Below are 21,938 nucleotides of genomic sequence, written 5' to 3' on the forward strand. Positions count from 1 at the left end.
TAACGTTTTACATCAGCCTGAAAAATGCTTCATTATTTATAGTTTTAACTCCTACACTTTTTGACATGTACAATTATAATCAACTCATACTTCATTTAAAAAAAAAAAAAAAAACAGATTGCTAACCAGTTTTTGCTTCTTTCTCTTCCTTAACCGAGGATCATCATCATTTGTTGCATCACTTAATTTTAAATTTAAAAAAATCAGTGAAGACAGATGTAACTTCTATACACACACACACACACACACACACACACACACACACACCTTTATAAGTAGATCTCTTCAAAGACAATAGCTGAAGATAACAAGAAGTTACAGTCCAGTTGTTTTCCAGTTGTATTTACATTAAAAGTAAATGGAAGTAAATTCTGAACACTTATCTCAAAAATGAATTTATAATCCAGAGCAAAACAAACATTTTACCTTCAGGATCTAACAATTTTTCTATTCCCAGGTGTTTTTTGGCTATGGTGAAAGCATGTTCTAGTCTCTCAGTTGGGGTCAACTTCATAACTTTATCCCAGCTGAAGAGCTCAGGTCTGAAAGAATAAGGAAAACAAAAATCACACATCAGATAGTGTAACAATGCAATTACAGATTTTTAAAAGTGTAACTGAGATTCCAAGCAGAAAACTTATAGTATGTGCACACTAATACTAACAAAATTCTGAACATATTTGACTCACTAACTTTATATCTATATGACTGCAGTTATAGTCTCATCCCATGCCACATAATATATGCTACAACTACTATTTTTGTAGTAACATTTGAAGAGATATAGTCAACTTTAAAAATTTACAAATCTATTATTAAAATATTTATTTTTCAACATTACTGCTGAGTATTTACTTTTTGTATTGCACTCAGTTTGGATAATGAAGGGAAAAAAAGTCAGTTTCACTTTTCTTTAGTCATTCTGCTTCCAAGTTCAGAGCACTATGATTAGCACAGTGATGCAGTGTTTGAACTGCAAACATCACAGAGACATGAATAATCATTTTCCATTTTTTTAAATACAGAAGTCATGAAAAAAATGGCTATTTGTAAGATTTCTAAAACTTGGTGGAGGAGGGATTGGGTAGGTACTTGCATGCAACTGGAATGAATATAGAGCTGGGGAACAAGACTGAATAGGGAGTTAAAGGTTCTGACATGTTGGAATAGGTTAAAAAGTTCTAACATTAACATAATAGGATAAGTTGCAACTAATAGGATTTTAATAATTGACTACAAATATTTGAAGGGTTAAACAAGAAGGGTTAGAAAGGATTTACAAAATGATACCCCTACGTGTAATGGAATAAAGTAAAAAGAGAAGGAATATTTAAAATAAAATATTCCTAGCTGCCTAATGGATAGTGTGTGTGGGTTTTAAAAAACACCCACACCCACACCATCCATTAGGCAGCTAGGAAGCTGCAGTTTTTGCTGATAAGAATTTCACATCACCTATTATTTTTGTTACCCTGTCTCCCCTGAACCCGATTCTAACCTGTTTGCTCATCACATCCAAATGTTATGTCTTGTGTTTTGTATTAGAAGATCGCTGAGGCAAGGACTGTCATTTTCTATAGGTCTGTAGAGCACCTGGCACAGTGGAGCTGTGTTCTGGTTGGCCCCCAGGTGCTAGAACTATAATTTTTAAATGAATAATTATAAATTATACTGTGGAATAGCCCATTCTGGGAAATGATGGATCCAGAAACATTTGTGAAATTTAAAATTACACTGAACTGACCAAAAGCAGAAATATCTGATGAAACTCATTTTTTTAAATTAGTAATGATTATATCTACAGACTACCAAACACACCTCCCAAAACAAAGAATATGTGATCTTTGCCAACAGCAGCTTAAACAATACCTCTTAGAAAAAGGGCCAAGGGAGAGAAAAACACCACACTATAAAAACAAAGAATTGTATTATCCTTTGATTCTTCTGTTAAGTAATGTATGCCAACTCTGTGAGAATAATTACTTTGTGTCTCAAATCACACTTATTCAAAACTAAGAGGGAGCCATGGTGCCTGTATTACTTGTTGATTTGTTTCAAAGTGTTCCTTTATCTACTCACTAGAGATGCTACAAAAAACAAGCTGGACTGGAGCCTTTTTTTCAAGTGTTTTCAGTTTGGGGGGAAAGGAGCAAGATGGTCTAACAGACAAGATATCCTCTCTGTAAAGACGTATTCAGCTTACTTTGTAGTTAATGCATGTCAGTTGCAATTTAAAACAATCTCAAGTATTTTTATATTTTGGTAATTGAAAAGCGAGCAAAGGAATAGTGGGAGTTACAATGTAGCCCTGGCTTTGCCCTCTGCAAGTAAGTGCTGGATTGGCAAATTTCCCTCCATTGTTAATGTAACCACATCAACAACAAAAAAGAAATCCCAAAAACCCACCACCAGTGAATCATTTAAACAGTCTAAAAGCTGTTGAACACTCCAAGATGCAGAGGCAAAAAGCTGCTTAATTGTGCAGCTGTCTAACGATCTAATACGTCACTTACTTGTGTCTGTGGATCACAGCATTAAAGGCCAGCCCATCGGTCCAGCTTGTGGTAAAGTTCAGAACATTGACCTGACTGTAAGGCCTTGTGGATTGCCGAACCCAGCTCAGTAGGATTTTCTCACTGTTTGTCTGCTGCAAGTTTGACATTATGTCCTTCATGACATCTTTCACCTGCAGAAAGCAAATAATCAGTAACAACTACAATTTTACATATGTGTTAACTGTTGATCTGCCAAACCAGCATTTAAGCGGAGTTGTTGCACCAAATGGTATCGGAGTTCAAAACACTGTTTTCACTAAACACAACAGGTCAGCTGCAGACAGTGCAGCTGAGGAAGGGAGCCTTTAAGGCACTTTGCACCCTCCTGATCAAGGGCAGCTGTGTGGGCAGAATGGGACCCTAGTGTAACATTCCAGGACTGCTAAATTAAAACAGCATCCCCAGTGCTGCCCAGGCTTTCATGACAGGGCATACACTATGGCTCTGCCTCCTCCTGTCCTTGGTTCTACCCCAAGCATATCCCCCTATACTGGGCCTTGTAGGGGGGCCATCATTCCACATGGGGAATTCTCCTGAGCCTCTTGCACGCCATTTGCTGCTTTTATATGATGCCTAAGCAGGGGCTAAAGTCCCTCCCAAAGTATCCAATTCTCCTCTCATTCATGTTGGTGTAAATCATGAGTAACTGCATTAAAGTCAGTGGAGGTACTTTGGTGAGACACTAAAACCAGGCCACAATTACAGTATCATGGCCATTCTGCTAGAACACTTTAAAAATACCTTGCAAGTAGATATGTACAGAAAGCTTGTGAAAAGAATAAAAATGTAATTCTTTAGTCTTCATTTAAAATGTTTCTGTGTGGTAACACTAGGAACAGAACCAATTGACTGAGCACAACTGGACACACACTTAGAAAGTGCATTGTGGGATTCAGTCAACAGAAGAGGTCAGAAACTAAACTTTGGCCTACACCAATTACAAACTCAAAAGAAGCAATGTTTTCCACACTAGAGGACAAAGAAAGGTTTGTAAGAATTCAAAAAGATCAATGTGGAAATTCCTGGAAAGAGCCCGACCTCCCCAAAGCTTCCTTACCTGCCAGTGCAAGATGATACTCCACAGTAATCCCAGCGTCAGTTTGTGATTTCCATCAACAATGTCAGTCCCTCCTATATTCACCAATTCCACCTGGAGAAATTAAATCAACTAAGTCAATCAACATTTCTCACCAAGGATTTGAGTGTCCTCCCATTTTCTTATCTACCCACCAGCCACTAGCAAATGAACAGATACATTTATTTTTGTGGAAATTTCCAAGCAGAGATTTTTGCAGAGAGCAATTTACTCGAATTTGTCATGAAGGCAATTAGAAGCAAAATACATAGGCAACAGAGTAAGGGTTCAATCCCGACCAGCAATATATGGGGATACAAAAGATCAACCAATACACAGGCAAACATGCAGTAACTGGTCTGTTTTGCAAGGTAAGAGGTAATCCTAAATATTATAGGGCATTATAGAGCCCTGAAAGTGTCATAATTACAAACAACTTTAGTTTTCAGATTGACCCAGGAGCCACACATGACAAGCTTTGTATGTGGTATCAGAGTCCAGGGGATAATCAGTTTGGATTAGTTTTAACTGAAGAAGTTTAAATGAGAGCTCAACTCAACAAAAATTATATGTATGGAGTGTTGGTGAGGAGTTATTTAATTTTTCAGGAGGGGCTGCAAGGGGGAAAATGACGTTGGTTTCATCTTTCTTTATTCACTAATGAGCTCTGCTTTTTCTTGAAATTTCCCCTCTTATTTTAACTTGACCTCATCACTTATGGAAGCTTTTGAACTCATCTTCATTTCTATTTTACACTATGAAACATAAAGCTTTTGAAACAAACTCAGCTCTTACTCCTTTTTTCACATGAGAATACAAAAGTGAGTCAGATTCCACAGTTTTTCCTCAGAGGGTTGAATAAAGGGATGGAGCAATGAAAAGAGCCAACTGCCTCAGACCTAGAAAGCTGTGTGTAATGCTAAGGTAGTGTAATCTTTTAACGTTAAGAAGGCCATAAATGAGGTCTGTAAGATGTCTTAATGGGAAGAAATCTGAATTGATAACTAATGTAGGGAAGCCAGAACTAGAGACTGGAAATTTTTGTTTTGGGTTACGAACTCTCCAAATCCAAAATGGACAATGGGATAGCCATACCTACAGCAGCAAATCTAGAGGCTATATATAGAAGAAAGGCAATTAAGATGACTATGGTGCTATTCCCAAAGGCAACACCACATCCACTGCAATATCAACCACTCGGTGGAAGAACTCAGATTACGGCTGGGTTGAGGCACTTCATAAAGCACATATACATATATGTCAGGTGCAGCAGCAATTTTTTCCTCAATGCAGAATGGGGGTCTTAAGCTGGCAGAATGAATGTGAACAGAGAAGGGAAACAAACTCCATTCTGCTTTACATGGTTATTCTGATACAACAGTGAATCTCTTTCCTATCATCTCATCAGATAAAGCATGTTTTGTTCAACATCTTTATTAATGATCTGGATGATGGGATGGATTGCACCCTCAGCAAGTTCGCAGATGACACGAAGCTGGGGGGAAGAGGTAGATACACTGGAGGGTAGATATAGGGTCCAGAGTGACCTAGACAAATTGGAGGATTGGGCCAAAAAAAATCTGATGAGGTTCAACAAGGACAAGGATGGAAGAATCCGATGCACTGCTACAGGCTGGGGACCGACTGGCTAAGCAGCAGTTCTGCAGAAAAGGACCTGGGGATTACAGTGGATAAGAAGCTGGGTATGAGTCAGCAGTGTGCCCTTGTTGCCAAGAAGGCTAACCGCATACTGAGCTGCATTAGTAGGAGCATTGCCAGCAGATCGAGGGAAGTGATTATTATAGGCCACATCTGGAATATTGCGTCCAGTTCTGGTGCCCCCACTACAGAAAGGATGTGGACAAATTGGAGAGAGCCCAGCAGAGGGCAACAAACATGATCAGGGGGCCGGGGCACATGACTTATGAGGAGAGGCTGAGGGAACTGGGCTTGTTTAGTCTGCAGAAGAGAAGAATGAGGGGGGGATTTGACAGCAGTCTTCAAATACCTGAAGGAAGGTTCCAAAGAGGATGGAGTTCAGCTGTTCTCAGTGGTGGCAGATGACAGAACAAGGAGTAATGGTCTCAAGTTGCAGTGGGGGAGGTTTAGGTTGGATATTAGGAAACACTATTTCACTAGGAGGGTGATGAAGCACTGGAATGGGTTACCTAGGGAGGTGGTTGAATCGCCATCCTTAGAGGTTTTTAAGGCCCAGCTTGACAAAGCTCTGGCTGGGATGATTTAGTTGGTGTTTTGTCCTGCTTTGAGCAGGTGGTTGTTCTAGATGACCTCCTGAGGTCTCTTCCAACCCTAATCTTCTATGATAAGATGGGGTACTAGTTGGTGTCTGCTATAAATCACACTAGGGAACCAGCTCCTTATGCTCCTATCTATAATGTGTAGGGAATAAAAAGCTGCGTGAACATGTGGGACGGGACTTCAAGTTAAGTGACATGTGCTGGAGGGTAATATAATTTATGCCAATGATTAAAGAACATGATTTATAGTGACAGACTCAAGGAGCTCAATCTATTTATCTTAATAAAGAGAAGGTTAAAGGGGTGATTTGATTACAGCGTATAACTACCTATTTGGGAAACAAATTTGATAATGGGCTCTTCAATCTACCAGAGAAAGATATAACCCAATCCAATGGCTGAAAGTTGAAGCTAGACAAATTCAGGATGGAAATAAGGTGTACATTTTTAAAGGTGGGGTAATTAATCATTGGAACAATTTACTAAGGGCCATGACAGATTCTCCATCACTGGCAATTTTTAAATCAAGAATGGATGTTTTCCTAAAAGATATGTTCTAGGAATTATTTTGGAGAAGCTCTATGGCCTATGTTACACAGGAGGTCAGACTAAATTATCAGAATAGTCCCTTCTGTCCTTGCAATCTCTGAATAATCACCAATAATAAAGATTCTGCAGTCTGTCGGTGTAACTCCACTGAATTCAACTAGTGCCGAGTGTCACCTTTTCAGCTGATCTTTTTATTTGTTAGAAGAATGAAACTGACATGGAATCACTGGGGCAGACATGGAACCCCACAATCCTGAGTCACTTTTCACGTAGACGCACATTTTAAAGCAGCAGAAACTTATGTTTTTGGAGAGACAGTGAGAAAGGCAATGGGATGGGAAAGGATCCTCTTCCAATCTCTATATTAAAACATACAGAATCTTCTTATGGCCCAGTCTGTAAATGCTGGCATATGCTCCCTCGAGACTCACAAAAGTTACACAGGGAAAGAGAGAAAATAGTCACCAACACAGATCATTTAACCATAACACTGGAAAGAAAAGTAGGATGCAAACATATTATAATGGAAGTACTCCAAGTGCAGTCTGCTGACAATTATTTTGCAAAAGGTGTGATTTAATCTGAGTGGAGAAGGAAAGGCCCTGAGAACACGTAACAGAAATGCTTATGGTTTTGGAACCCGTGTGATTATAGGCAACTCTTTCTGTATCTTCTCTGTATCTGTACCAAATCCTACATCCAACCCTGTAACTACACTTTATGAAAACCACTCCATGTTCTGATCTTTAAATAGCTTTTTTTTATCATCATAATCTAAACTATTATGCTCACATAAGTGAACGGACGTCACAGCAATCACTGTAAATTTTGACACCTAATACTCACTTGTTCCTTAGAACATATTTTTTTAAATGCTCAATACTAATTCTTTTAAAAGTTATTGATATTTTATAGCCCCTAAGCTCCCAGGTAAAAGGGAAGTAATCACATTCAATAGCACTCCTTCTTCCTTTATCTTAAAAAAAACCTCTTAATATTTCTGAGCACCTGGGGTAAACCATGTGCAGAATCTTCATAGCAGTCAGCAGACTAATGCTATCTGCACATTTCCAAAACTACAGATCTTGGCAGGTCAGGGAAGAACCAATAAATCACTCAGTAGTTTAACTCAATCCCATTACTTTCATAAAATAAACCAAATTAATTGCAAGCTAGAAAGGCTCATTACTTATCCTTAGAAAAGCAAATAAGTGTGTGCACAGTATGTCAGAGAAGAATAAATCCTTGCTTGCTTCAAGTCACTTCCTAGTAATAGGATTTTAGTCCAGCAATACAAAAAGGAAAGTGCTCAGTAATATACAGCAGTTTCACAACATCGTTTGATCAACAGTATATAAATACACTGGAACTTAATTACAATAAACTCAGACACACTGTAGTGAAACACACTGAAGCTGACTGTTATTCCTGAATTATTTCAATCCTGCCACATGCAAAACAGCAATTCTGATTAGAAAAAAAAAAGTATGCTTATGAAACTGTTCTGTGAAGAAAAAAAATACAATTGCTTCACTAGAAGATTACAATATAATGTACAGTTGTCAAAAATTTTAAAAAAAAAATATTTTTTTCCTTAAAGCTGTACTGTTCATTTTTGATCAGCTACTGGGACAACTCATTAAAGACCTGAACCAAAACTCATGTAGTCAATGAAAAGACTCCTAATGGGCACTTTGGGTCAGGCCTTAAAGCAGGGGTTCTCAACCTTTTCCAAATCAAGGCCCACTTAGGAGGTTTTTGGGGTTTTGTAAACTTTAAGGCCCCACCCCAAAAAATCTGAGTGGGTGGCATTGCAACCTGGTGCACAGGGTCACAATGCCACTAAAATTTGACCCTCCAGACCAAATGTGAGTGAGTGGTATTGCAACCCCATGCATAAGGTCACAACGCCACTCACTCACATTTGGCCTATACACTCCTTCATCATGAGTGGCATTGCAACTTGGCACTTGCCCTCCTCTACCCTTTTTACTGTAAGTACTGATTTACTGGAAGGCTTGCTGTGCTCCCCTCCCCCCCCCCCAAAAGTTTGACACCCCCCTCAAGCCTGAGAATCTCTGCCCTAAAGGAATATATATAGATTCCTGCTGCATCTTCATCTGAGGAGCCTTCTATTTATCCTTTGGTTTGTTGAGTTAGGAAGTTTTGCAACAAATGTTTTAACAGATGTTTTCTAAAATTACTATCTAAAAGTATTGTATGTATTGCAGCAATGAAAAGAGCAGAGCCGAACTGTGCTAGGAACTGCACAAATTATAGAAACATACACCCTGCTCCAGAGAATTAACAATCAAAGGCTCCAATCCCACGAACATTCAAGCATATGCTTAAATTTAAATATATTGTATTTTTAATTTTAAATAATAATATCTACCATGTGTTCTTTCTAAGGCCTGATGGCATTAGATCAATTGAGGACTGATCAAACTACTCTTCAGAACACTTCTACTGGCTGAATCAGAGATTTCTAAAGGAGCCATATATGGCTTATATGCCAAAGGTCTGGTGAAGTAGTGCTCAAATACTACTATCATGAGTGCATTTAAGAAACGATATTAGATTAAATCAATATTATTTAATAACATACATCGACTAGAAGTGATAGTGACTTACAAGTGGCAAATAACGAGAGGTGAAAATGCCAAACAGATTAACCCACACAGAGAACAAATGCCTATAACCAAAGCATTCAGTTACTCTTCATCAAAATCTCATCCAAAACTATATCATTTTGGTAACATATTGCTTGCATTTAATTATTTCACAAGAACATGAGACAGTTGAAAACACTGACCACATGAATTGCTCATAGTTTTCACTGTCTGCTGGCATTTTTATTTGCTGTGTGCAGTAGGTTTATGATCTGCAATTCCAAGCCACTTATCTTAGAAGACTTAGTAAACCAAACTGACCTCAAAAATATTTTAAGTAATAATATAAGCTTACACTGTTCTGATGTAAAACTTGCAGTACTCTGTTGACATTATTTAGGGCATGTACTCTTGTGGAACCACGTTCTTTGGGCTAAAAATAAAAATACAAAGTTACATTTTGTTCATGTCAAAACACTTGACGACAGTTGAAACAAAAACAGAAAAACAGGAAATTTGTCATTTTATAGTGTTATTTTTATAAAGAAAAACAGAAAAATAAGGAAAACTACAGAAATTAAAGAGGTTTTTTTACTGAATTAACTATGTAAAAGAGTAACACTCAATACAATATTTCTTATATGTTGAAACAAACCTCAGTTTCAGACTGTTTCAAATTTATTTTACACAAACTTCACAATTTTTAAATTTTCAGTGTGCTGCAGAATTTTGTAGTGGCAACGTAACTGCCTTGTGGAAGTTCCCAAGGGGAAAGGTGAACCTTTTGAAAGTTTGACAGAGCAGCTGGGGTTATTGGCTCCTGGAAAGGAACAAGAGGCAATTTGTTGTTTTGGCACCCAGAAGACAAATGAGGCCTTAAGCACTGGGGATAGGCTGCACTTCCTCTTTTTTTCACACCCTTCTTTGGGTAGGGGCAGAGAGAACTTAAAATTCAAGGCCTGTGGGGCTACTGGTGCGAGGATCCAAATGCAGGATCATAAAGCTTAACGTGTAGTGCCACAAATGGGTATCAAAGCATGAAAGACTCTCCCTTTTGTGATGCCTTACAACGTCAAAGTCACGAAGTATTACTGTTGTCTTCAATGGGCTTTGAATTGAGTCCTTAGGAAGGAACAACCTCACTTCTGTCCAGATTAGTGGACTAGAACACGCAGAAATTGAGATTTCCATTAATATTTTGAAATTGCTCCCTTATTTTCCCCAGCCATGTATTCATTTTCATGGAAAAAAGTACAGGAACAGAATTGCCCAAGCTCAACTACAGACTCACAGTAACCATTTCTATTGAAATGGGCCCATAATTGGTGTAAGTTACATAGCAGCATGGTAATATCAAACTTTTCCTATACCTTCCTTTAGTCTTATTATCCATGGATCCAATCTCAGATTCTATGGAAATGGGACTGGAAAAAACAGGCAGCCAGTGGCCAGATTAGTGGGTTAGAGTCATCTACTGGCTGTGTGATACGCAGTTGAGTGCCAGACTGGAGAACAAAATAATTCCAAAAGGTTCCTAATGTCCATAGCATTTCAGAATTTCACTACACTATCCCCTTAATTATATGGCACTCTTTTTCAGAAAGCAAAACTGGTCAATTTACACAGTTATGTCAAGTAGTAGTGCTATTATAACCTTCACTATCCTAGCTCCTCTTTCTCTAATGACAGTTTTATAAAGAGACAAGAATTGCAGAGATCTGCTAATATATTAAACCAGAACTCACATTTTGTAACGTCAACACAATTGCAAAATGGGATTATTTCCATGTGACCCAATGCAGCCTTTTTTTTTTTTTTTAAATAATGTTTATTGTTTCAAAGCTACCATTTGGTTTCAAAACTTAAAACCTTAGTTAGAGCAACAGCTGCCAGAAAGGTCGGATACTATTAAAAGAATTAATATAGAATCAAAGTTAAGCTATTTCAGTCACTGAACCACATTGTGATCTCATTTACATCAGCATAATTGGAATCAAATTGCAGCCCCCAGTTTTAACTGAAACCATCTGAACAAAAATGGTAAGGATCCTCATGTAACTGACACCGCTCAATTTTTTAAGAATAAAGTAGCAACCATCCAAGGTTTCTGACATTAAATTAATGCAATAAGCTTTTCTGGCAGAAGAGTTACCAGTCAATTACTGTCACAATCTATAAAAAAGCGTGTAGAGAGTGTATATGTACACACAAGTCTAGGACAGAGAGAGCAATACAATTGACAGACTAATTCCAAACGGAGTAATTATGAGATAAGGTGCACAAATTAGAGTTTATGAGCAGGAACATTACATATCACTATTTAATAAGTGTAACAATACCCTTCCAAGCATGGTAAGAACAGCACATATGCACACTATTTGCGTATGCTTTTCAGGTGATGTAGATATCCTACAGTTCAACCCCAATCTTTAAACCTGGCCTGGGATGGCAGAATGGGAGAAAGGAGAAGCTGGAATTTCTTGGGTACTCCCACACAATGTGGTATGCCATGGGAGCAGCTGAGCCATCACAAATTACCTCTCTCACAAATGCCAGCATGCAAGCCAACTTAATTTGGGATTGGATCAAGAGATAGGTGATGGGGTCATAGCAATTAAGGTGCACGAGTCACCTGACCATGAGGGGCCAAAGGAAGCTTGACTATTTGGAGGAAGCCCCAAGTCTTCAGTATAAAAGCAAGTACCTGCTGATGTGTGTGTAAATGGTTGGGCTAGGGCTACTACAGAGTCTACCCCTGCCCAGGTGCTAAACGGCAGAACCTAAGGTGCCAGTTTTGTGGCCATGGGGAAAGGAAGAGAGTAGGGAAGTTCATATTCCAAAAGTCCAAGGATTTATTTCCCTCAGGAATCTGTTGTCGTTAGTTTGATGCACTGATAAAAGTTTCCTACAACCTTGCCAAATGTCTTACAGAAAGGAGAACAAGTATTCTATTTTGTGTCCACAGTTATAGGCTTGAGCTATGTGTGCATCACCCAAGAATATGCATTCCTCTTCATATTAGTGCCTACCAAACACAGAGATTCACAGAGATCTATAAAATGTGCAGAGACTGAAATACCAATATCAAATATCCTGACATGGATTTTGATAAATAGACCACAAGGAACTTTTCTGTCTCTCCTGTGGGATTGTAGCAGTTTTGTTGGAGAGGATAAAAAGATCTTCATTGTGCTATATTACATTTAGGAGGTTTGGGACATATACCATCTGATTTTTTCCACTTGGGTGTTTTATTTCTCATTTTAAGAAAATAAACCTGATGATTTCCTGCTCTGAGACATTTTGTTGTGCAGGTCATGATATGTTCAATCTACAAGCAACATTCCATGTACTGTACTGCTGGAAAAAGTTTTGATCTGCTTTCTCAAGAGAATGGTTTTATTTCACTGGCATCAGAGCAACATTTTCTTCTGCCAGTTTAAACAGCCGTCAAAAGAGCTTTAGATTATTTCTGATATTTAAACTACTCATTTCTACTTTATTACAGCATTCATTATCCTCAAAACAAACAGACAGATAAAGCAATGTTAAAACTCTATGTTTTGTAGAAAACTTCCAGAGAAAACAATGCACAGTACTGGGATGAGAGTTAGGGTCAGATTATAAAATAATAAAGGTTTTAAGTACTTTGTTAGGTTGCCATCCAATATGCCTTGGGAATTATTTTTTCCTTTTTTCCCCCCAAAATATATAGTCATAGGTCCAAGTTTCTGATATAATTCACTATTTTGTAAATTTTGCTGAGCACTTTGGATCCTTGTAGGAAAGACTACATAAATGTTATTTTTATGGCAATATGTTAATGGCCAGATACAAAGCCCCAGGAAATCAATAGAATAACTGTCTCCCAATTACTTCAATAGACTTCAGATCAGGACTAAAAAAAAAATCTGCAATCTTACCATTCTGAACTGGTGTATTTTATATTCACTTTTCTCGGGTGTAAGTAACTACACAAGGGCAAAGCAATGGCAGCCCAATGTCTACGGATATCCCACAAAACAGTCATTTTATCACTGAAGAGATCTGATCAAAACTGAGGTACTAAACACTATTAAAGTGACAATCAGACAAATTATATCAGGACCTGAAGCAAGAGGCAAGGGCAAACACATCAGGCCATCAGCCAGGAAGTGAGAGAAAATGAAAGGAGGAAAAGGAGACCAGAAGAAACAAATTTAACAGGTTATAAAATGAAAAATGGTTACTCACCAAATAACAGAATCAGATGAGAAGTTTTAAGGGACACTATCATTTGAAAGCTACTTAACAGACAAAAAATTAGTAGATTCAGCTACTAAATTTAGGGTGACCAGACGTCCCAAATTTTAACCCTTTGTCCAGCGTCCCAATCAAAGTACACTCAGCATGCCGTTTGTTCCGACAGTCAGGTGAGGAGGCGAGCGGCAAGCCAGCGGCAGGTGCGGGGTGAGGAGGCGAGTGGCAGGCAGGCGGGGCAGAGGGTGTGAGGAGACAGACGGGGCGTGGGGGTCTCATGGCAGGTGTGGGACTGGAGGGGCTGGCAAAGGAGTGAGGAGGCAAGGAGCAGGCAGGTGTGGGGATGAGGAGGCTGGCGGGGGGTCTCCCTCCCCCCCACCCAGCATACCCCCAGAGTCCCGACTCCTGGCTGTCACTGAGCAGAGCTGGAGACACGGGAAAGGCATGCCTTTCCTTGAGGCTGGTAACAAAAGTCGAACTTCAATTCAGCTGTCACTTGTCAGCTCTTTGTGACCAGGCTTAGCACTGCGCCAGATTCAAACCAGCTCTTGGCAAACAAGCTTTGGGATCCGATCCAAAGTGAACTGAAGTCCCCCATTTATTTTAAGGGGCGGGGGCAGCACCCCCAGAAAGCTCTGCCATCAGGAAGACTCACTCTGTGGCAACAACAGAGAGGAAAACCCACCCCAGCCAATTGAGCCCGGAGGGCTGCTGACCCGTGGCCCAGCCCCCAGGCTGCTGACCCGTGGCCCAGCCCCCAGGCTGCTGACCCGTGGCCCAGCCCCCAGGCTGGAGCGTTCCAATGGCTCTCATCACCCATGGCTGAGTGACAGCCCTGGAGTGGGACGCCTCTGCGCTCGGGTGCCCCTAAGAAGGGCTGGGCAGGGCAGCTCACACCCAGAGCCAGGCAGGGGCTGGCTCCGTGGATGCAGTGGAAGGGCTAGAATTGCGAGATGTGGCTCCATGTTCAATGGGGGTGGCTGCCAGAAGCGGTCTCCAAGCTTTTCTTTCCCCACTGTTTTTGCACTGGGGGGGTGGGAAGAGGGGGAGGAAGATGCCCCACAGAGGTAATAGCTGCATACCTACTGGCAGGGCATGCGCAGACCAGCCCACCTAACTCACTGCGGAGCCTGGAAGAAGAGGCGCCCAACCACACCGGGGGCAGGGCTGCAGAGGCTGCTGCTGCAGCCCTACATGTGCTTATTCCACCCAGGGCAAGCCGCAAGCTGCTGCCCAGGTCACTTACCCACACTGGCAAGCAGAGGCTGCACCTGGGGGGGTGCACCTGACTCAGCACAGTGCGAGCGCCCCGCACACAGCAGCCTTGCTGCTAGTCCCAACTCCCCGACCCCAGCCATTCCTAAGGCGCACAAATCGCGTGACCTCAACTCCTCCAATGGGAATCCAAACGCTGTCTCTCTGGGCACACGGGGCTGCTCTAAAGGGAGACAGAGTTTTCAGAAATCAGCCCCTTCCCTAGAATTATTTTACTGCAACAGGAGACTCCATACTCACAACTGACAAGCAAACTCCTGCTGTCTCCTTTTGAATGCTCCATTCCAGAGGGAGGGCTCCAAGGGTGCTTCAGTTACTGCCCTGGCCTCAGTGGAGTCACTCCCGTTGTGCACTGATGTAAACGAGGGTAGAATCTGAAGTTTCAGGGGTGAATGCTGCCTTAGCCTCTAGTTCAGTGGTTCCCAAACTTTAACAACCTGTGAACCCTTTTCACTATAATGTCTAGTCTCACGAACCCCCTCCTAAAAGTGAACATTTCTAGGGATTTTCTCCTTTACCGGAGTATAAACTGTAAAAGCAGTGATCTTGGAAATATGACATTTGTTTTTATGACATGCTTATTACACTATTTATTATTATTAATCATTACAGTATTTTATTACATTATGAAAACGGCAACACTCTTCCAAGATCTCACTTTTGTAGCTTGTATCACTTTGAATAAGCCTGTTATACAACAAGGCTCCTATGTTTCATCAAGGAGTATCAGATGTGAAACAGCATGAATGTATTTAAGAAGCCAACTCAAAGAGTTCCTCCTACACAAGCATTCAGGTATTGAGCAGTCCAGGCAAATAATGCACGTTACAACAAAGCTTAAACTTGTTCTTCATAATAATTTTTAAAACAATACTAGCTGCCTATTTAATTTTAAAAATAGCAAAATATATCCACCTCCCTGCCCATTTCCTATAAGGAGTCTTGAAGTTTAAATCTCCTGAGTGTGATAGATATGCTTGCTTTGATCTGCTTAGCTCTTAGAAGTTCAGGGGCTCTGGGCTGCCTGGGGTCCATAGGGACAGCTCTGTCCGCCATTAGGGAATTTTTCCCCCAAGAACCCCCTGTAACATTTCACAAACCCCAGTTTGGGAACCACTACTCTAGTTGATTCCCCAGTCTAGGCAGAATGCAGGGTTTGTGATGAAAGACAAATCACCACACTGAAAAGGTGAGCTCAGAAGTTACAAGTGGAGGAGTCCTTACCGACTCCTAGAAAGTCCTCCCCAGTGAAGGTAAATATTTCTAACACACTGCCCAGACCTCTGGGCACAGACTGGGGTGTGACTGTCAGCAGTAGGGATTTGCTCTGTGGGTTTGGCTTGTGCAACTGACTAGAGATATTTAGGGCCAAATCCTGATACACAATCTTCCCTTGGGTAGTAACCTGCCACCATGATTAGGTTCCCAGAGTATACCATGATTTGGAAACAATATAACAGAGGAGGCCAAACTGTGGCTCACAAGCCACCTGTGGCTGTTTAACATTAAAGTGTAGCTCTCAGAGCCCCCAACAGCTCCTCTCCCCCATTCTCCACCTACCAGACTCAGGGTGGTGCTCAGGACCTCAGTCTTGCAGCGGGGTGGTGGAGTAGGGGCTTCTGCCCATCAGGGAGGAGGGTCTTGGGGCTTCTACCCCATGGGGCACACCTGCTGAAACCCCGACAGGCACGCCCCGTCTCTCAAGTTTCTGAAGGTTGTCATATGCAGCTTGGAGGTCAGTAAGTTTGGCCACCCCAGCAATATAGCCTGCTCAAATCCGTGCACAGCTCAAGGACACCAAGAGGGGACATGGCTAAGGGGAAGGGGAAGGGAAGGGTGTACTAAGGGGAAGCCAGGACTCTCTATGGGCCTGCCCCAAAACCCATTCAAGGGATCATCATTAATCACTTGTATTGTCTCCTTGCGGGGGGTGGCGTGGCAGGAGAGTGAGGATGTGAGCGGCAGGCAGGCAGGGACACAGCAAGCCAGCAGCAGGCGGGGGGGGGGGGAGAATGTGGGGGCAAGGGGGCCCCAGAAGAGTGGGAGCAGGGCTGACAGAGCCCCAATGTGTCCCGATATTTTACTTTAAGGTGTCAGTTTAAGCATCCAAAAATTGAGGCAACCAAAAACACTAATGAAATATGAAAATTTAGGCTCACTGTGCTGAAAACATTTAACTGACACACATTTCCCCTTCTCATGTCACATCTCTGAACCATTCAAGTTCTCTCTGTTGACTGAAATAAAAGACAAAACCAGTCTGGAATATGGCCTAGTGAGAAGTCCCATTGATTACATCTATCCCATCAGATATTGCTACCGGATTCATCACTACTACAGTGGAACATCTTAAAACATTTATTCTGCTCTAGATCAGAGACCCAAAAACTGACCTAGATATTTCTTTTATCCCTACTTTAACGAACAAGAATGGACATTTTCTATCTTAACTGTACTATAATAATTTCACATCAGTGCCACCTTAATCCCACTCCCTCAGGCTGCAAGTTTGATGCTGTGCCTCCTTGTAGCTCTCCCCAGAATTTCACCCCATGGTTTCTAAACCTGCTCGGATACTCAACGGGCAGCCAGTGAAGTGATGGAAGCACCGGAGGAATGTGTTCTGATTGAAGTGTGCTGTTCAGCAGACAAGTTGCAGGCTGCACGCTTCATCAGGTGGAGTTTGCTTTACAGTCACTAGCTGCATTTTAAGATATAGCACATTGGTCAAACCTGGAGGTCGTAAATGCATATGTCATGGACTCATTTTACCTCTGACACAATAGGCCAAAGTCTCTTGGAAAGCTGGAAGTCATTTTGGGTGCTGTTGCTCTCTAGGTATCTAAAATTCAGCAGGATTTTTTCCTAGGCTACAAAACACTTGGAGAATGGTGGTTCAGACACACTCTCTTGAAGGTGATGTTTTATTGGCTGATTTTTAAAAAAATGTTCTTTTTAAGCACAAGCATCATTGCCATCTTGCCTCAGATTAGGCATCTACCTTTCATCCAGGAGTTGATCTCATTCAGGAGCTGCAACAGTAATAAGAGATACCCAGCTATCTCTTTCCTGCATTTCAAAACATGCATTGCTGGTTTAGAGTTAGATGCTGAAAAATACACGGAAAGAATGAAGCTTTGCAGAACTCTACAGAGGAAAGCTCCACAAGCAAAGGTGCTGCTGCCTACCACAAACGCTCTGGGTACTATTCATCAATAAGGAGCAGAACCACCATGCTGTGTTTACTCCTGCCAGGTTTCTGAGCAGAACTTCACAGTAGCCAGCGTTAAGTGCTACAGAGAAATAGAGCAGAACAAGAATGGAAGTTTGCTAGTTAATCATATAAAGAAGCACCACTCATTGTTTTGAGCCATATGATATACAACCAGGTTAGCTGAGAACACATGTAGCTTGAGACAACTTTTAACTAGTTTCTCAATTACCGTCTTAGAACTGAGTGACTGGACACAAGTCAGTAATTGCAAGGTCAGTTACCTCAAGCATCAGTTTCATGCATACCAGTGAGACTGTTCCCTGTTTAGAAGAGGGAAGTAGGCAGCAGTCTTTAAAAGAAGCCCTCTCTCTCTGTGAGCTGCAAGCCCAGATGCTCTTGGCCATCATTCACCAGCCAGAGCGGATGTGGGTCAGTGTCAGATAGTTAATCAAATTTCCTTCAGTGTATCTAGGATTACTTGTTGTGCAAATGGGTTGAATTTTCAAAAGGAGGGTGTTGTACCATTAGATCAGTGTGGAGCTATGCTAAGTGTTCCTCACCCCTGAAATTTATAAGATATAAAATAAGATCTGGCCCACTGAAAGTTAAGTCATCTTATACTACTAACAGCTCTCAGATAATCCACTTACACCCATAAGCTTCTACTGTTAGCTTGCAAATCTGTGCAGTTTTATTAGAACAAGTGACTTTTGTTGTATTTTGCAATTAAATATCCTTAAGTTTCCATTTATTACTAATAGAGAAATATTTCAAATTCAATTATGATGAAATAAGAAGGTTCACGAATTCTCATTAAAAGATTTCCTTTTTCTTGGTTCTTGCTTAGTTTATTTTATGTTACAGGCACTGTGCAATTTATTCTGTTTTTACGACCTCAACTGTTTGCACTCTGTGTTTTACTTGTAATGCATGTTAGTTTATAAATAAAATCAACTCAGAATCATAAAAATCTGTAAACAAAAGCCATTGTAATATATTGAATAAGTAGTGCCTGGTCACTTTTAGCAGAATTACTTGTAGCAGAGAACTTAACATGCCCTCTCTTTCTCATTAAATGAATTGAGGATAGCTTGTAATAAAACTATTTTAGTAAGAGTGTGCCAACCTGGGGGGTAAGGAGGCCTGCAGAAATCCAGCCTCTATTAAAATCCTACACTTACAGAAACATTAGCAAGAATAGCAGCAACAGAATGAAAAAGTTATGATCCCTGTCAGCTTCACACTGATGCACCTTAGGGGGCACCAGGGAAATGGTATGTGCTAGAAAAGCAAAGGTATAATTCTCCACTAGCAATGTGGAGGAGACTCAGAACAGGTTCCACTGTTTAAAGCAGTGCTGGCAAGAACTATAATAAGCATTAGGTCATCTACAGCCTCACAAAGACCAGTCATTTAGTCATTTTCCCAGATATCCTAAGTTACATTGTGAAAAGGTTGGGGATTTTTTAACCTGCAATATTGTCAAGTTTGAGCACCCTATAAGATGCTAAGTAGTTAAGTCAAAATTGGGACATTCCCATGAAATTATTTCCATGTGTCAACTCTAGTCTTGGAGGCACGGAGATTAAATCAGGGGGAAAGAGATCAATGTAGTTAATTTAAGTAACTAGAACACAAACTATTTATTATGTTTTAACTTTATGTTTTTCCCAAAGAGTTTATGCTAATGAACTTTGCAATTTAGTTGCACTCCTCAATAATATAGGCACCAAATAAAAAGCAAAGATAACTTGATCATGCCCAATGCCAAATCATGGGCCCAGTACATGGGAACTTGATGTGGGAAACAGTTCAGAAAGTGAAAAGGTCATCGTACAACGTAAACTATTGCGTCAACAAATAAAATCTATTGCAGCTTCCCAATTTCTAAGTTTAGACCATAACTTTAATTTACAGAAAGATTTTTAAGATAGGAAAAAACTTTTCTCCTTTCTATTAGTCCTCCAAATATACGAATGGACAATAGGGCCCAACATACATGAACAAAAGCAGAATACATTTTTCAGGACCCAATTTAGCAAAGTATGTATGCATGTGATTCATTTAAGCATATGCTTAAGTCTTATTCTCTTTAAAAGGATATAAGCGCATGCTTAAGTCCCCTGTTAAATATACATAAGCCCTTTGTGGAACTGGCAACTCATTGCCAGCAGCCAAAATCTTCTGATCTTCTTACCAAAAATCAACTAAATAGAATTAAACATTAATGCTGATGATTTTTTAAAAAATAAAACAACCAAATAACCAACTAAGTCTCCAGAAGACAGGTGAAAAGAAAAGCAAGAAGATTCATCATTGAGCTATAGTGAAAAGTTTAAACAAACAAGATATAGATGACAGATACAAGTTAAACTATTTGTAGAACTGAAATAGGGAGGTTACTTACCTGTAATTGGAGGTTCTACAAGATGTGTGATCCCTATTTGTATTTCACTGAGGGTTAAGCATGCGCACCATGCATCTGGAGCTGGAGAAGTTGAAAGTAGCGTCAGTTGGCCCACGTGTGCACACTGGCTCACCTCATGCCTCAGTCCGAGGGAATAAAGGGTGGGGGCAGACAAACCACCTCTCCACAGTTCCTTCTGTACCACGAATCAGGTAAGATCCAAAGCGGAAGGGGAAGAAGGCAGGCAGTGGAATACAGATAAGGATTTCACATTTCGGAGAGCCTCCAATTACCGCCCCCTTCTTCTTTGAGTGCTCTTCCCTATTGTATTCCACTGACAAGCAGTACCTAAGTAGGAAGAGGGTGTGAAGATATAGATCGGGGATGAGGGGAAAGCAGTGGATGTGTTATTCCTTGACTTTAGCAAAGCTTCTGATACGGTCTCCCACAGTATTCTTGCCACCAAGTTAAAGAAGTATGGGCTGGATGAATGGACTATAAGGTGGATAGAAAGCTGGCTAGATCGTTGGGCTCAACAGGTAGTGATCAACAGCTCCATGTCTAATTGGCAGCCGGTTTCAAGCGGAGTGCCCCAAGGGTCGGTCCTGGGGCTGGTTTTGTTCAATATCTTCATTAATGATCTGGAGGATGGCGTGGACTGCACCCTCAGCAAGTTTGCAGATGACACTAAACTGGGAGGAGTGGTAGATACGCTGGAGGGTAGGGATAGGATACAGAGGGACCTAGACAAATTAGAGGATTGGGCCAAAAGAAACCTGATGAGGTTCATCAAGGACAAGTGCAAAGTCCTGCACTTAGGACGGAAGAATCCCATGCACTGTTACAGACTAGGGACCAAATGGCTAGGAAGCAGTTCTGCAGAAAAGGACCAGGGGTTACAGTGGACGAGAAGCTGGATATGAGTCAACAGTGTGCTCTTGTTGCCAAGAAGGCTAACGGCATTTTGGGCTGTATAAGAAGGGGCATTGCCAGCAGATTGAGGGACGTGATCGTTCCCCTCTATTCAACATTGGTGAGGCCTCATCTGGAGTACTGTGTCCAGTTTGGGGCCCCACACTACATGAAGGGTGTGGAAAAATTGGCAAGAGTCCAGCGGAGGGCAACAAAAATGATTAGAGGGCTGGAGCACATGACTTATGAGGAGAGGCTGAGGGAACTGGGATTGTTTAGTCTGCAGAAGAGAAGAATGAGGGGGGATTTGATAGCTGCTTTCAACTACCTGAAAGGGGGGTTCCAAAGTGGTACCTGATGACAGAACAAGGAGCAATGGTCTCAAGTTGTAGTGGGGGAGGTTTAGGTTGGATACTAGGAAAATCTTGTTCACTAGGAGGGTGGTGAAGCACTGGAATGGGTTACCTAGGGAGGAGGTGGAATCTCCTTCCTTAGAGGTTTTTAAGGTCAGGCTTGACAAAGCCCTGGCTGGGATGATTTAGTCGGGAATTGGTCCTGCTTTGAGCAGGGGGTTGGACTAGATGACCTCCTGAGGTCCCTTCCAACCCTATGATTCTATGATCAGGGTGGCCAAACTGCGGCTTGTAAGCCGCATGCAACTGTTACAATTAAAATGTAGCTCACGGAGCCTCGTACACTGCCACTCCATTCTTCACCTACCACACTGAGGTGGGGGGAGCTCAGGGCTTCTGCCCTGAAGTAGGACAGTCGGGCTAGGGGCTTCTGCCCTGCAGGGAAGAGGGTCCTGGGGCTTCTGCCCTGTAAGAAGCAGCTGCCTGGGC

The 21,938-nt window shown here is 41.2% G+C and overlaps 1 protein-coding gene across 1 annotated transcript in view; it reads right to left on the bottom strand.

The window, feature by feature from the left end:
- UTRN (utrophin) overlaps positions 1-21,938 on the bottom strand; it is a 501,770-nt gene that overhangs the window by 430,954 nt on the left and 48,878 nt on the right. The window contains exons 3-6 of the mRNA XM_034766878.1: positions 9,405-9,482; positions 3,613-3,705; positions 2,514-2,686; positions 427-542 (exon numbers count right to left, since the gene is read on the bottom strand). Coding sequence (XP_034622769.1) covers positions 427-542; positions 2,514-2,686; positions 3,613-3,705; positions 9,405-9,482 — 460 coding nt within the window. The remainder of the gene's footprint in view (positions 1-426; positions 543-2,513; positions 2,687-3,612; positions 3,706-9,404; positions 9,483-21,938) is intronic.

Source organism: Trachemys scripta, chromosome 3 (genome assembly GCF_013100865.1).
Source record: "Trachemys scripta elegans isolate TJP31775 chromosome 3, CAS_Tse_1.0, whole genome shotgun sequence".
NCBI classification, from domain to species: Eukaryota; Metazoa; Chordata; order Testudines; family Emydidae; genus Trachemys; species Trachemys scripta.